This window comes from Prunus avium, chromosome 1 (genome assembly GCF_965620075.1).
Source record: "Prunus avium chromosome 1, drPruAviu1.hap1.1, whole genome shotgun sequence".
Classification (NCBI taxonomy): Eukaryota; Viridiplantae; Streptophyta; class Magnoliopsida; order Rosales; family Rosaceae; genus Prunus; species Prunus avium.
The window spans coordinates 37,307,932-37,324,576 of NC_142284.1; the positions used below are offsets into that span (position 1 = coordinate 37,307,932).

Here is a 16,645-nt window from a genome sequence, read left to right on the forward strand (position 1 = left end):
GTTACTGTAAATTACTCTTTATAATTTCCGCTCTATCAAAGAATATATTGTTAAAATATGAAACATAGTTGTATTAACCTTTTAGTGTAATAACCATTCATTATATCAGCACGAAAAAATCTTTTTTCGTATCTTTATTTATGATTTCTTTTCTTCTTTTCTTTTTCTGATTCATTAAATCTTAATATGTGCTAAGTTCAAATCTCACGCACATAAGTTCGTTGTATTATTAGATACTAGTAATCTGGCAATAACAACTTCTATTGGATGTGAGGTAGTTATTACCAGAGAAGTTGAGAATAAATTGCCCTCATTACATTAACTTCTTTTTAGTCAGTGCAATTTAAATAAGAGGATAATTAGCACTTTTGACAAAGCTTGGATTGAAGACCTCAAGCCTTGGGCCTCAAGACAGTAAGCCCTACACACTTTTTCTTTTTGGTAATTAAATGAATTTATAACCAAGGAGGGCAAGCCCCAAGAACAAACAACAATAACGTCAAAAGACCAGCCCATAACAAACAAAAGATGACAGTCCATTGAAAAGACAGACACCTCCAAAAATAAAATAAAAAACAGAAAACCCTAAAGGCAGCTAGTTAATGGAAACATTCCAGTCCTCCACAAGGAAGGCATTGGCAAGAGAAGTTTTAAATCCTATAGAGCAAAGCCTACTCCTAACAGAATTCAAAACTAACTTGATTGTTACAGCAGGGGATAAAAAGAGTTTATGAAGATCCTACAATTTCTTTCCTTCCAAATGAAGTTGACAGAAGCAGCAAGACAAAGTCTCTTGACAACGGATCTCGCCGATTTTCCATTCCACGAAGAAGAGGCCCAAGGAATTAACAGATGCCAAGAATGAGGAATGCCCACCACTCTACACTTACAAATACCGCCAAATAGCTTCAGAGTAGGAACACTTAAAGAAAACATGATCAATGGACTCGGGAGGGCCATGATAGAGCGGACAAGACGTCACAACAAGAGGACGATAAGCAGCAATTCTTTCGAGGGTAGGTAACTTCCCCTTGATGGCCATCCACATAATAAAACTCATTCTAGGGTTGTTTTGGTTAAACCAAAGCAAGGACATTGAAATCCGGAGAAAATCCCAAGCAGAAGCAGCAAAAAAAAGGCCATTAGACGCAGGCACCCAGCGAACCACATCCAAATTAAAAGAATTCGCAGCATATTATGCATCATCACTCTAACATGAATTAACTCATCTGCACTCAAGAGAGGCCAAGCCCAATTAGAGTTACTCACAATAGAACTAACCAAAGCATCATTCTCTAACCCCAAAAGAGGAAATAGTCTCTTGATGTTGGATATTTGTGTTTAAAAATATAGTAAATTGAGCTTAGACCCATAAAATTCTTTTTAAATCACCTACAACCCTTTCCTTTAGTTTTCTATTTAAAATACCCAATTTTTTCAAATAATACCCGATGACTAGGATCCAACTAAGCAAGTTACCTAATATAACTAAAAATCTGATTTATTGTATTTTTCGAATTCCAAAACTACCCATATTTATGACTTAATGTGTTATTGGGGGTGTAATTAATGACACACGTTGAATTTGGAAAGATCACCAAATGGTTGTAATGGATGTAGGAATTAATTTGGAAACTTATTTGAAATTAAATATTAAATTCAACATTAACGTATTAGTAATGTATTTTACCACTAGTAATCTATTTTTGAATTAATGTTGTTTTCCTTTTATGAATTATGACTAGTAATCTATTTAACATATTAGTAATGTATTTTACGACTAGTAATCTATTTTTGAATTAATGTTGTTTTCCTTTTATGAATTACGACTAGTAATCTATTTAACGTATTAGTAATTTAAATTCAATGTTGAATTTAGAAATTAATGTTGTTTTCCTTTTATGAATTATACGACTAGTAATCCATTTTATTATAGTTTTATGAATAATAGTGTACATTTTAATTATGTTGAAAAATAATTTGATAATCTATTTATTGTTTGTTTTTTGAAAAACATTTTTTTTAAATGAACCTATTTTTTCTCTAAATAATGTACTCTTTTTTTCTCTAAATAAAGCACCTATTACTTGTTTTATGAAAAATAATTTGATCATCTTTTTATTGTTTGTTTTATGAAAACAATTTTTTTTAAAAAATGAACCTATTTTTTCTCTCCAAATAATGTATCTATTTTTTTTTTTCTCTAATAATGTACCTAGTAAAACAATTTACCTAGTATATAGAACCTATTTTTTCGCTAAATTTTGTATCTATTTTTTTCTCTAAATAATGTACCTATTTTTTTTCTCTCTAATAATGTATACCTAGTAAAACAATTTACCTGTATATAATGAACTTATTTTTTTTCTTCTAAATAATGTACCTATTTTTAATTTATAAAAAATGTGCATAAATTTCAATTATACAACGCAACTACCTAGTAAAACAATTTACCTAGTATAATGTACCTATTTTTAATTTATAAAAAAATGTGTATAAATTTCAATTATACAACGCACCTATTTTCTATAAATTATTGTGTATCTATTTTTAATTTATGAAAAATGTACGGAAATATCAATTACAAAGTAACCGACCTATTTTTTTTTTTAAAATTTGGTAAATAATATACCTATATATTTATATTTATATTTTTCATATGTACATTATTAGACATGTAATTTACATATATATATTTTTGGTTTGCAATTTTAGGGGGCGATATGTTAGAGGGAATGGCAACCAAAAGAAATGGGGTGATTGATATGCTATTAATAGGGAGTTTTAATTACAATTGTAGCAGTTAATGAAATGCTTGGAATTAATTATAAATAAAATATGAAATATGATGGCAATGATGTAAAAACATAGGAATACTACGACCTCTTATATCTTACTGGTCATTTAAGTTTGAAATTGGGTTTTACACATAGATTTATAGAATGATGGGTATATGTCTAGGAAATAGAAATTGTAGGGACCTATATTGGACAAGCCCTTAAAAATATTGTGGGAATGGCTTACAGAAGAAGTGTTTAAGAAGGAATGATAATGAGAGGATGAAAGATGCTTCAAGGTGTGTATGTATACACTCTTTTTCAGACTCTATTTGCCTTAATTACTTTTGTGCAAAGAGGTTAAGAAAATAAACCTTATGCCTAGCCTAATAGCTATATGTTGTCAATGTTTTGCACAACTAAAGACAATCCCAAACACACTCAAGAATATAACAAGGACACTCAAGAATATCTAGAAGCTATTGCTGCAGATTATAGTCTCTAGAAGGTTTTTACTTTGTAAAATATGATGGAGAGAAGTTATGATAGAAATAGGATTGAAAGTAAGTTCGTTTTGCAGAGAATTCTCCTCTATTTATAGAGATATATGTGTCCTTTCTGAATTGGTGTAACCCTTAATTCAGAAACCAGGTTTCTCTTGGATTGCACCTCTTAATCAAGAGGTACTACTTCAAAGAGATCACATCTCTTCATATAAGAGAGTGTCTTTATATTTGAATTGTGTATATGAAGTGTTTCTAACGTTCATATATCTAATCCAAACACTTAGGCACCAAGAGACTCATCTAAACACTCAAAAGGTACTTCAAAATTGCACCCCAGACATGAGGTGACCGGTCATTTTTTCTTCGGGCTACCAGTCATTTTATACAGGGATCAAAACTAGAACTTCCTGCCTAAAATGACCGGTCACTTTTTCTTTGTTTGAAAATTTCTAACAATCCTCCACCATTTTCAAAGAAATCAAAAACAAAACTTAAGTATAACTTTTAAAAGGTTTCGAAAACAAGTTTAGAAAGTTTCTTGAGTAATTCCTTTAAAGACTTTGTGAATAAACTATGATGTCTTGTGGACTTGAATCTTAGGTTAGTGAAAACATATCAAAGTTAATCAAGTAATGCTAAATATATAAATTTTGAACTTGCATTCTTATTGTGATTAGCCAGATACATCTTACACACAATTCTTTAATCCCCTTGTGTGTTTAATTGACTGACACGTGGATTGGCCTTGTGTCTATACCCACTTTCATGAGTGCTTTAGTGACAAGTCCTAAGTCGCATAGAAGGCGGCACCACCCTCTACACTTATATAGATAAACATGTAGTGCTTTGGTAAATAAGTACTTTCAATCATGTCTATTAAGAGTAAATACTCACCTTCTTTTTTATCATACAGGTACCAAGCACTTTTAACCTTGGATGGAAAAGATATTAATAGTGTTCTCATTTTTCTTAAAACATTTAGTGCTTGCAACCACTACATATGATGTACTTTACTCATTGAACTCAAGAACATGATGTTTCATCAAGTGTTGAGTTGAGTTTCCACTATTGGTGATTTAATAAATTGGACTTTAACACCATCTCATTGGTGTTCCACATCAAACCTTTGTAAGTTTAACTTACTTACAAAATCAAATTCTAATATATATGAAATTCTTGATAACTTCACATAGCTATGTCTTAATTTAATCTCCTTGCCATTTTTAAACACTCGGCAATATAACTTTTTGATAATTCATGTTATCAAAAATCTTTCTTTATTTAATCTCAAAGGATCCGTCTAGCAACATGACTTGGATTATACCATGACATTTCAACTAGTATATAATTTCATATTCATCTTTATTAGATGTCCTACTCATCTCGACCAAGATTGAGTACCTTTTCCAATCCAAGATTGAGTACCTTTTCCCAAACTTTTCACACATGGTCAATGTTCGGATGAGAGAAACAAGCTTCTCAAGCAATTTTCAAAAGGAATTTAGCTCTTTTATTTATGATAAAAAGTCACTTTTTTTTTATTCCTATGGTTTATCATTTTTACCATTAAGATCCTTATTGTTTCAATTTGATAATTTTTGTCCCTGTGGTTTCAATTTGAAGTAATTTATGAACAATCCTCAATTCATGTCAATTTTAATTTTTTAATTTTTATAACTTCACCTAGTTATGCAGGGGAAATTTGGTCCACAAAAAAAAAAAATCCCATTACTTTAAAAAAAAAAAAAAAAAGTTTTAACTACCAAAATACAACCATCACCACCACTTCTAGGTATTCATGCTACTACAACCATCACAGCCACTTCGTCAGTGGCGGTCCTACGTTTTGGAGGCCCTAGGCGAACAACCTAAGGGCCCGTTTGGTTCACGAATTGAACTTCTTGGGAATAAACTTCTCATTTCTATCCCACAAGATGGGAATGGAGAATGTTCATTCCTATGTTTGGGAAAGTTGAGAAATGAGGACTAGGAAATGCAATTATCTCTCATTCTCATGTTTGGTTACTGCAGTAATTAGGAATGAAAAGTTATCAAGGGTATGAAATTCCCCCTACATGCACTACTAGATTTTTGTATTTGCGCGACGAAGGAGTTTTGGTCGCGCAAAGTACATTTGTGTCGCACAAATAGTAATGCGACAGAATATTCGTCGCGCAAAATATGTCGCGCAAAGATTGTAAAGATCCACTTTGCGCGACGAACATATTAAAATTGTCGCGCAAAATGAGCGACGGTAAGCCTTCGTTGCACCCTATTTCGCGGGACGATGAGATTTTTCGTCGGTCAAAGTTTTGCGCGACGAATATAGGTTCGTTGCATTAACATAGCGCGAGGAATCATAAGCGTCGCGCTAAAGTACAGGGACGAGAGCATATTCGTGTCGAAAATATTTGCGCGACGAAATATAGTCGTTGTAAGGACACTGCGCGACGACTACCATGCGTGGCGCCGGTACTGTGCGACGAGTGTGTTCGTGATTAAAATATTTGCGCAACGAAATAGTTTTGTCGCATGTACTTAGAGAGACAACTTCTTTCGTCGCGCAAAATAAAATAAATTCTTTAAAATTTATTTTTACGGTTGTGTATTTTAAAAACAATTTGCGCGACGGAAACCGTCGTCGCGCTAAAGCAGAGGGACGAGAGTATATTCGTGTCTAGAATATTTGCGCGACGAAATATAGTCGTTGTAAGGACACTGCGCGACGAGTAACGTTCGTGGCGCAGGTATTGTGCGACGAGTGGATTCGTGTTTAAAATATTTGCGCGACGAAATATTTTTGTCGCATTTACTTAGAGAGACAAATTATTTCGTCGTGCAAAATAAAATAAATTCTTTAAAATTTATTTTTACGGTTGTGTATTTTCAAAAAAATTTTGCGCGACGGAAACTATCGTCGCGTAAAAAATAAATATATTATTTTTAATTTAAAATTAAATTGAATTATTTTGGTAAAAAAAATAAATTTGGTTATTTATTTATTTATTTTTAAAAAAAATAATGAAATGAAATTGCAATTAGAAAAAGGTAATAAAGAGAAATATGTAAAATGTTATAACATAATGTATTTAGTACAATAGAAATATTTAAAATGTAATTAAGAATGTTAAAATCTAATCAAACAACCCTCCAAGATCTACATTGTCGTCTGGCAAATGCAGCTCGGAGGTCTGGACATTGTTGACAGGGGGAGAGGTGTGGTTGCCATGCTCGGAGGTCGACGGGGGAGTAAAAGGCGGGATTGAAATGCCGGAGTGAGCGAGGGACTGTAGAATATGAGACAAATGACTCTTGAGGTCCGCCACCTCTGTCTTCAAAGCAGTCACCTCTTCATTTGACTCTGATGATTCACGGGGTCTAGGTGGCCGCTGCCTGGCATTCCCCATCCCTCGACAATATGTCCCTGAGCGCCTCCCGAGACTCTGATCCAAGGTTTCAGTCAGGATTTGAAACCCTGCATCCGATGGAGGAACCACGGACTCGAGCGGCGTATCGGGAGGAAGCTGGGAGGCGGACTCCTGAAGAACCAACTGGCTCCTCTCAATCATAGTCGTCTGTTGAACATAACATAAAATATGAATTAAAACATTCATATAATAACTATAAAAACTTGGAGGCTTACATAATAATTTAAATTAAAGGCTACTTACATGAAGGGACTCCGCCAACTCATTCCCAGGTCGAACATAAACGTCGCCAAATACGTCAATCTCTGGGAATTTGGACCCCCCCTTAAATTGAGCAGAAAAAAAAATGTTAGTACGAAAAAAATAAATTAATATTAATGACATATTAAAAAATAAATAAAAACGACTTTATTATTACCTGGCGCCGCGCCTCCATCCTATAAGAGAAGGGCATGGAACCTGAATGGTGGAGAAGAGTCTTCCTCTGCCTATTGCCCTTATTTGCTTTGGCCTTCTTCTGTTATACAAAAAATAAAAAATATTAGTTGAAAGTGAATTTATAAAAAATTAAATACACATTAGTAAGAAACATGTAATAAGTTTCAATTTAATATATAAAAATACCACATAATCGGCCTCTTGAAAATGACCGCAGAGCCACTGCCAACTATCCTCCCGGCCCTCAAGCTCCTTCGGGCAACCCTCTTGAAGAGCAACCTGCGTATCATCATATGCCTGAAAATGGTGATGCAGGTCGCTCTTCCACTGCTTGTACCTGTCAGCAAAGAGTCTGTTGATGTAGGCTAACAACTCTTCGCCGACGTTCTCCAAATTGTAGTTTGTCTAAAATAAATTCATTACATACATTAAATATTAGAAATAAAATTTGAAGGGAAAAACAATGAAAAGGTATAAAATACATACCGACAGGTGTCCTAACATCTCCATCCGCACCTGATCAGGCATGACCCTCCAGGACTTCCATTTGATCGGGCAATAAGTCCGAACGACGGATCCAATGTCATGGGCCAACGAGCTGTGCTGGTCAGCCGTTGGTGCAGCCCGATGTCGCGCGTCGTATGCGATGTTGATACGAATGTTGTTCACCCGGGTGACTTTGGCCGTCATCAACTGGCGACAGGGTCCTCGGGTGTTCTTCTTGGCTGCAAAGAAATATAAAATTAACATTAAATAACAAATCCTACTAACATTCTTGGTCTGAAACAACTAGAGTTGAAGGAAAATCTTTACCTGGTTGTGACCCCGACGCACTAGCAGCAGATGGCGACGTGGTGTCGGTCGTGCTGGGAGGGCGGTGACGCCACCTGGCACTAACTGGTTGCGCCACTGATGACTCTGATGACACCGGGGCCCGGGAGACGTGGGGAGAAACTGGCATGTCCTGCAACTGTGCTACACCAGTGGGAGCTGACACCGCAGTCGGGGGAGCTGAACTAGGTGAAGTCATCACCATCTTACGACGTCTGATAAGTTGTGACATCTGATAAGGTCTTACAATTAAAAAAACATCCTTGGGTAAAATTATTATTTTGTAAAAAAAAAAACCTCAAAGCCTAAAGAACAACAAATTCAATATTTAAAAAACAAACAGAAACATGTATTCTTTATATGGCAAAAAACAGAAGCACATTTTTTAAAGCAAACAAAATAGAAACATGTATGATATTACAAAAATCAGAAGCACATAATAAAGAAAAATCAAATTGCTGCCCAATTTTGAAATAGTTTGGTTAGTAGCACATAGTTTAAAGCCCCCGAAAATTAATCAAAATACAAAAAACAGCAGCAAATGCTCCAATCAAATCTGAAATCTAACAGCAATACACCTAAAAATTCACAAATCGTACACCACAATGCAATTTCAATACAAAAAAAAATCTGAAATAAAAAAAATACAAATCCAATAAAAAAACAAAATTGAAACAGCAATTTAAACACTTAATATGCCGCAATACAAATCCAATACAAATCCTAACCAACCATCAGACTAAGCAGCAATTTAAACAATTACAAAATAAATATACAAATTGAAACAGCAAAACAATTCCAAACTTAATCCGAAAATTTCTGAAATAAAACTTAAAAATTGAAAAAATATATATCGGGGAGCGTTGGGAAATTTACCAACTGGGTTTCGAGGGAGACCGGAGAGCACGACAGTTCGGCGGTGGCGAGCGAGACAGAGAGTGGGGGGCCGCCGTCTAACAGGGATGAGCGGAGACGGAGGAGGCGACAGACTGACAGGGGACGGAGGAGAGAGGGACTGAGAGGGATGCGAGGGGACGGAGAAGAGAGGGACTTAGAGGGATAAGTGGGGACGGAGGAGACTGAGAGGGATGAGTGGGGACGGAGGAGAGAGAGCGGGCCGGAGGAGCCACGATATGCGAGGGATGAGAGGGTTCCGGGGAGAGAGGGACTGAGAGGGATGAGTGGGGACGGAGGAGAGAGGGATAGAGAGGGATGAGATAGAGGGAAAGGAGAGAGAGCGGCTGCGAGTTAGGGTTCGAATCGGAAATGGAGGCTGCGATTTTGATGTCGAGACTGAGAGAGTGAGAGAGGTTGAAGACAGACCAAAACTGCGCGTTTCTTTCCCTAAATGTTTGCGTCTTTGCGCGACGAAAACACATCGGTCGCGCAAAGTTAAATTTCGTACTTTGCGCGACGGATAAATAAATGGCGTCGCGCAAGAAATTTTTAATACGCGGGATTATAACCGACAAAAATTTGAGAACTTGCGCGACGAAATGAACAAAATCGTCGCGCAATATAAAACCTAAACCCTAAACCCTAAACCCTAAACCCTGAGAAGTACATTGAGCGACGGCAATTTTATTACGTCGCGCTATCATTTATTGCGCGACGAATCAGACATATTCGTCGCGCAAACTACAAAAAGTAAACAATATAACATGTTAGTGAATATGTTGTTTTAATGGGGCTACGCATTGTACGATGGGTGTTTCACCGATCCAACCGTCAAACTTGTTTGTTTATACTTAGAGATCATGCACACCAAAAATTGAAAAAATGCAAGATTCACAGATGATGTTACGGGATCAAAATTTTCGACGGTTATAAACTAAAAATCACGATTTAACGGTTTTTTTAACTCCGATTTTGATGATTTTTTACGGGTGCACTCCTTTACTGTATATGAATACAATGATTGAATTGGATCGTCATTTAAAGATATTTACAATAGTGGATACCACAAAATTGTATGTTCTATTTAACAAACATCTACAAAATGTATTCATTTTTTTTAATATAGTGTTTTCATGACACACGGATTCTAGGAAAGTAGTTTCAACGATCCAACCGGTAGAGTTGTTGGTTTATACTCAGAGATCGTACATGCCAAAATTTAGAAAAAATATACACTCACACATGATGTAACGGGACCAACATTTTCGACGGTTACAAATGAAAAATCAAATTTGAACGATTAATTTAACTCCAAATTTGATTATTTTTTACGTCTACAAACCTTGACCCCCTATGAATATAGTAACTGAATTTGATGTTCATTTAAAAATATTTACAGTTTAATTTCGACTTTTTTTTTAAAACACACTAATAATAAATAATTTATATTGATTATTTTTTAAACGATTATTGCGACGAGGCCGTATACATCGTCGCACAAGGTTCTTTATGTTATTTCGCACTAAGTTGAGATTTTTAGGGACATGTCTTTTGCGCGACGTGTAAAGTTTGTCGTCGCACAAGATTATTTTCTATTATTTCAAAAATTTGTTGCATATTTGTAAACTGCCGCGACGAAATCCGTCGTCCAGCAAAACCTCCTCTTACGACGGGTAAATATTTTCGTGGCGCAAGATTATTTTCTATTAATCAAAGATTATTGCATATTTGTTAACTGTAGCGACGAAATTTTTCGTCCCGCAAAACCTCTTGCGCGACGCTATAATAGTATTCGTCGCGCAAAAATGAGACCGGTCAGAGACGGCCGGTCGTTTTTTTACAGATTCTTTGTTGCCTTTTTTGCAATTTCGACCTCTGTTCAGTTTTTAATCTATAACTTTCTGACCGTATGTTCAAATTTCGATTTCTTTATACGGTTGGATTCAGCACAGAAAAAAAAACAACACAACGCGGACCAAAAGTCAAAAACAGTTACGGATGAAGATTTCCGTCCCGCAAAAAAGACGACCGGTCGTTTTAGACAAAAGTACTTTTTTTTTTATAGTACAACTCAAGTACATGAGCATTGAGATTCTTTCTCAATTTGAGATGTCGCTGACCAATTGGGAAGACGTGCAACTTTTCAGACAAGAGATTCATTTCCTAACCGTAATAATTTGCATTTACGCCATAATTAAATGTAAAATAATTTAATTACAAAAGTATGAATGACTTGAGTTCATTGCTTTTTACATTAATCTTCTCAGTAAGTATATCCAAATTTTTTAAACTTCGTTTTATTTTTCCACATACATATATAATTGGAAATTAGATATAACAAGTACATATATTCAACAAAAGTAGAGTTGCCAATATATTTACACTAACGTAATTACATTACAAGAAATTACCAATACTAAAACATATTAAGCAACAAATAAATTGCATTATTCATCATCCGAACTATAATAACCTTCGTTGTCTTCGCTATCATCACTTTCAGTCTCCCAATCATCCTCATCCTCCTCCTCCTCCTCCTCCTCCTCCTCCATAACTACATCGTATCCAGGAAGATCACCGAGGTCAATTGTAATGGATTGAATTGGTATTTCTCTTGAAGACACTCCTTCGAGCTGAAATGGTTCCTGAACAACATTTGTATCGCGAAGCGTTTCCGCATCATTTTCCATGCAAGATTCTGACCGTTGGTCAGCGACATCGACGTCAGATGGGTCTAGTTCTGGTATAGCATATACGTTCCTGTGATCCATCTGCTGAACAACTTTCCACCCGCTCCCTGCTTTAGGGTCATCTACATAGACAATTTGTTTTGCCATGTTTGCCAAAATGTATGGGTCGTCATCGTACCAAGTTCTGTTCATGTTCACAGATAGTAACCCTTGATCGATTTTAACACTTCCCTGCCTATTTGGGTTTGTATCAAACCATCGACACTTAAACATGATGACTTGGTATCGGTCTTTGTAAAGCAATTGCACGACAGTTGTGAGTTTGCCATAGAAATCAATGTCCGTACTTTCCCCTCCACCTGGAACATGGACACCGCTGTTTTGCGTACACAACTTGTCATCTCGTGCAGTCCCTAAAAACTTGACGCCATTAACATGACAACCCGAGAATAATTCAGCTCGAATTGGGCCGAATGCCAAGTTATACAACTCTTCACTGTAAGTGGGGGAATTATCTGATTTCAACTTATTCACCTAATATTATACAACAACATTCACATGTTAGTTTGAGAAAATGAAATACTACAATATATATGTCAATTACAAAACACTTATAACTTACATATTCCAAAAACCATTTTGGAAACAATTCACGGTGTTTCTTGGAATACAAATGCGATGGATGTTCTCGCTTCATCATCTCTTCATGCTCATCTAAATATGGCATTATCTCATCACAATTGTTCAATACGAACCAATGCGCCACCTCCATGTCATTTTTGGAAAAGTACTCTCCTTGTACAGGATCTCCAAAGGGTCGTTGATCGGTTCATAATTGTATATCATTTTGTACCCTTCTAGCTTATGATTTGGTTATGTTTTTGAGTTAAACTTGTGCTTTTAATCCTTTTTGTGTTTATCTTTCAGTTCATTGAGCTTTAGGTAATAATGAGGGCTTTGGATAGTAAATGATGCAATCCATGCATGTTAGGGCCTAATTTGGATGAATGGATGAAGAGCTTAAAGACAAACTCAATTTTGGCTACAGTCCCCTGCCAGCCCAGTTTCGTAGGTCATATTGCAAGCTTTGTTTCAGCAACCTACATAGCTCGGATGAGGCCACATTCTTCATGAAAGTTGTTCCAATGGGTGTATACTATAACATATCCGAAATTCAGCCCCATTGGATAATTGTGGAGTCTGTTACCTAGCAAACACAGAGCCATGCTCAGGATGGATTTTATCAGCGCGCAAAATGAGTTAGCAATTTGTTTTGGCCTTAACTTCCTCCTCCGACCTTGGATTGGCCCAAATGATATATGGCTGGAAAGAAGACATTCTGAACTTCAAGTTTTAGTGCTTAAAGTCTTAATTTGCTTAAGGGAAGCCCAATTCGTAAGCCCTTGAAGTTGCTGGTCATGCTGACCTCAGGATGAGCTATTATTTCTGGTTGGAAGCTTGGTCATGGTGACATGAAGATGAGCTAGGGCTGCTGGTGGGATTTATTAGTGAAGTGCATCAACCATTTCAGATTTTATAATGGAAGTGTTGTATGCATTAGTGAAGTGCATCAACCATTTCAGATTTTATAAAACAAAGTGTTGTATGCATTAGCCATACTTAATTCAGATTTTCAGCTTCCTTAGGCCTATATATAGTGAGGTTTCCCAAGCTTGTAAACACACCCCAAGGGGGGGAGCTCTCAAACACTTCTCTAGAGCTCCCTTCCCTTCTCTCCCTCAAATTCTCTTAGTTTCTCTTTCTAGTTTTCAATTGTTGTAATGAAATCTTTTGTGCTGAAATTTTCTTTAAGTCTTTCCAAGTTCTACTTTACTTTTCATTATGTAAATTCTTTTCTTTAGTTTCAAGTTTGATTAGTTTCCAAGTTTCAATTATGGTTCATGTTCTTATTCATTATGCTTATAAGTTAATATGCTAGTTTGAATGATTGATCACCATTTAGGCTTGCATGTTAGCTATCTTGGTTTGAATTAAGAGTACACACCATGCTTTAATTCGAATTGAACTATGAATAGGAAGAGTATGTATGGACATTCGACAACAGGGATTAGATACATGCTTGGTTGTTTAAATTGTTCTTCTATGCTTAATGGGTTCCTAATGCTTAATTTTAGGTTAGACAACAAATGATCAAATTAGGGAATTAGGAACACAAGGTTATGACCACACACCATGGCTTAATCATACATTAGCTAGAATCAATCCGTTAATCTAATTGAACTTGGGAACTTATCTGCTTGAGTTAGTTATTTTCTTTCTTCCTTGTTTTATTTATTTCCCTTCTTTTTCATTTCTGTTTTGTGTAGGGAAAATGAATTGAATCATTCAATCACCAATCCTCGTGGGATCGACCTCGCACTTACATATGCTATACTACCAAACGGCTCGTGCACTTGCGAGTATCACAAGTTGAGGATGCAACTGAATCCATTTTGGTGCAGCTGTATCTACACAACAAGTTTTTGGCGCCGTTGCCGGGGATCGGTAACATTGTTTGATTCTATTTGGCTTTCCTACTTTATTTTTTTTTCTTAACTGGACAGTTTCATGTTTTAAAGTTAATGACGTTAATGGACAAGTTGTGTTTGTAGTCCAACAGAAAAGGACAATTGCCCAACAAGCAAGAGAACTGGGTTTAAGTCCCAGCTTACACAACCCATTGGTGCTTGTTGCTTTGAAGCATGGAATTGGATGTGTGTTGATTTTCCTTTTCATTTTAGTTTTTATTTCCTCATCCTTTTAATTCTATTTCAAGTTTTCTATGTTTGTTTTAGAAATTTATTATAGCTCAATAATAAATGGAGAGAGATGGCAACCTCAATCATAAGAATGGGAAGTGTGGAGCAGTGGGAGAAGTCGCGACCTCCAAGTGCATCCATGCTCGACCTAATCGCTTCAAGGGGGAGCATTTCAATCCTTTCTCTTCTTTGAATTCTGTTTATTTCCGTAGTTGTTTTTGCCTTTTGGTCCGCGTTGAGTTCTTTGTTGTTCTATGCTGAATCCAACCATATAAAGAACGTAAAATTTGGACTTACGGTTGGAAAGTTATAGCCTAAAAACTGAACAGAGGTCGAAGCTGAAAAACATAGAAACGAATCTGTCCAAATGGTGATAAACGGGTGATAGAAAGTGCTGTTTGTTTTTTTTTTCTTTGGTTTCTTGGTTTGTTTCTTTTAGTACAACAATTTATGTTGTTTGTTTGAATTTGTTTACAGTAATTAGTTCATTTTTGTTTATGGTTTGTTGTTTCATTTTATCTTAATTTGTTTTTATTTCTTATCTTAAAAATTTTAAAATTTAAAAAAAAAAAGATTTTTCATATGAGCCGACTTATGGTAACCCCAGTGAGCACTTCCGTTAATACAGTGTCTAGGAGTTCTTTAGGCGACACCTTCGGTGTCTAAGAAGTTTGGGTTTTAAGCGGGACCATTGTGACCCCTCCAACCTTCCCGGATCCCCTGGCTGTGTTTTCTGAGGCCCTTAACTGGTCATCCGTGAGTTGCTTGTATATTATGTGTTTTTAAATTAAGTTTATTTTATTTTATTTTATTTTCTTTGTTTTCTTTTCTGTTGAGTCTTTGTTTTTGTTTTGTTTCAGTTTTTGTGTTGTTATGTTAGTTTATTTATTTATTTACGTGGTATGGTTAGTTAGTTTATTTCTGAGTGTTAAAACACATTTTTATTTCAAACATTGCATTAAAAACAAAAAAAAAAACAAAAAAAAAAAAAAAAAAAAACATTTAAAAAAAAAACAAAAAAAAAAACATCATCATCATCATCATCTTCTTCATCTTCTTCATCTCCATCATCATCATGGCTTGCCTCTATTTTCTCGCACTTGTAGAATCTGCAGCAGCTCCACATGGTCCTCATTTTTTCTCTGCAGTGCTTCCACGTGTTGATTGGCACAGTAGAGCCGCTTCTGCAAGTCCGCCACCATAGCCTTCAAGGAAGCTATTTCCTCGCTCATCGCGGCACACTCCCTTGTCCTCGCCAGTAATCGCATGCCCAAATTGGTAGCGGAGACCGCGTGGAGCACAGTTAAATTGTGGGACTCCTCTACCGCTGCCTTATCAGACCTCTGTGCCACATGCAGATGATCTGTCGGAGTGAGCTTGCTGCTAATCATGCCTCCTAGCAGCACTGCTTTGTTCGACAGTGCCTCAGAAAAGTTCGGTATTGCCTCAGCAAAGTTTGAGGCCGTGCCGTGATGATATGAAGAGTTTGGAAAGACAGTGTTTGGAGGAGCCCTTGTCTGGGCATTCGGTGGTGCAAGTGAGAGCTCAAGGTTGAGATCATCAAGGTGAGTGCATGAGGATGCCATTTGTTTTGCTTCTGAATTTTTTGATGTTTTTCCTTGAGTTTGCAGGAAGAAATGCTGGGTATCATCCGCTTGCAGAGGTGTGGTTTAAATAGACATATGCTGATGAGAGAGAGCCAACACCATTTCAGATTTCCCGGGCATGCTCGACCTAATCGCTTCAAGGGGGAGCACCTTTACTTTACTTTACTTTTTTTCCTCCGTGTTTTCTGGTGTTTAATATTTTTGCCCGTTACTTTCATTTTCTAGAGCTTTGTGTTTTTGCTTTTCCCTTTCGGCTATCATCTTTAGTTTATTTTAGTTAGGGAAATGTGTTTTCTTTTCCGTTTGTCGTCTTTGTTTTATTTTAGTTGGGAAGTGTGTTTTCTTTTTCTTTTTCTTTTTCTTTCTGCAACCTTACTCTTTTATTTCCGAAACAAAATAACGAAAATACAAAAACAACAAATTAAAATAAAAACAACAATAATGCAGTAGGAAATCATTTCTTCTCGGTGCTTGGTGTCTCGACCATTGGAGCTTTGAGTTTGGCCCTCTGGCTGTCCTCTTCCGGGGCTTCACGCACAGCTTCTTGGGGCTCATCACTTGAGCTCCCAAAGATCGCAATCTTAGCTTGAGCGTAACTACTCTCGCGATCTGCTTGTTTGCGTTTACCCGGTCTGTCTAGGTCTTCCAGCTGTTTTCGCATGTCGCGAGAGTACAACTCTACCATCTTTGATAGGTTTCTATTCTCGTCCCG

General features: G+C 36.3%; 1 protein-coding gene across 1 annotated transcript; it reads right to left on the minus strand.

Moving 5' to 3' along the window:
* Positions 1 to 739: 739 nt before the first annotated feature.
* LOC148297762 (uncharacterized) lies at positions 740 to 8,212 on the minus strand. The gene is made up of 5 exons (XM_088248158.1): positions 7,963 to 8,212; positions 7,636 to 7,874; positions 7,429 to 7,554; positions 7,130 to 7,195; positions 740 to 880 (listed from the first exon to the last, which is right to left on the minus strand). Exons 1-5 carry the CDS (start codon positions 8,210 to 8,212, stop codon positions 740 to 742), a joined length of 822 nt encoding a protein of 273 aa, XP_088104284.1.
* Between the last annotated feature and the right edge of the window lie 8,433 nt (positions 8,213 to 16,645).

Excerpts from the sequence above, each read along its gene's own strand:
- LOC148297762 (XM_088248158.1), bottom strand. The coding sequence starts at position 8,212 with ATGTCACAACTTATCAGACGTCGTAAGATGGTGATGACTTCACCTAGT. Across the intron at positions 7,875-7,962 it reads TGCGTCGGGGTCACAACCAG|CCAAGAAGAACACCCGAGGA; the intron begins GTAAAGATTTTC and ends ATTTCTTTGCAG. Across the intron at positions 7,196-7,428 it reads AGGCATATGATGATACGCAG|AGGAAGACTCTTCTCCACCA; the intron begins GTTGCTCTTCAA and ends GGCAATAGGCAG.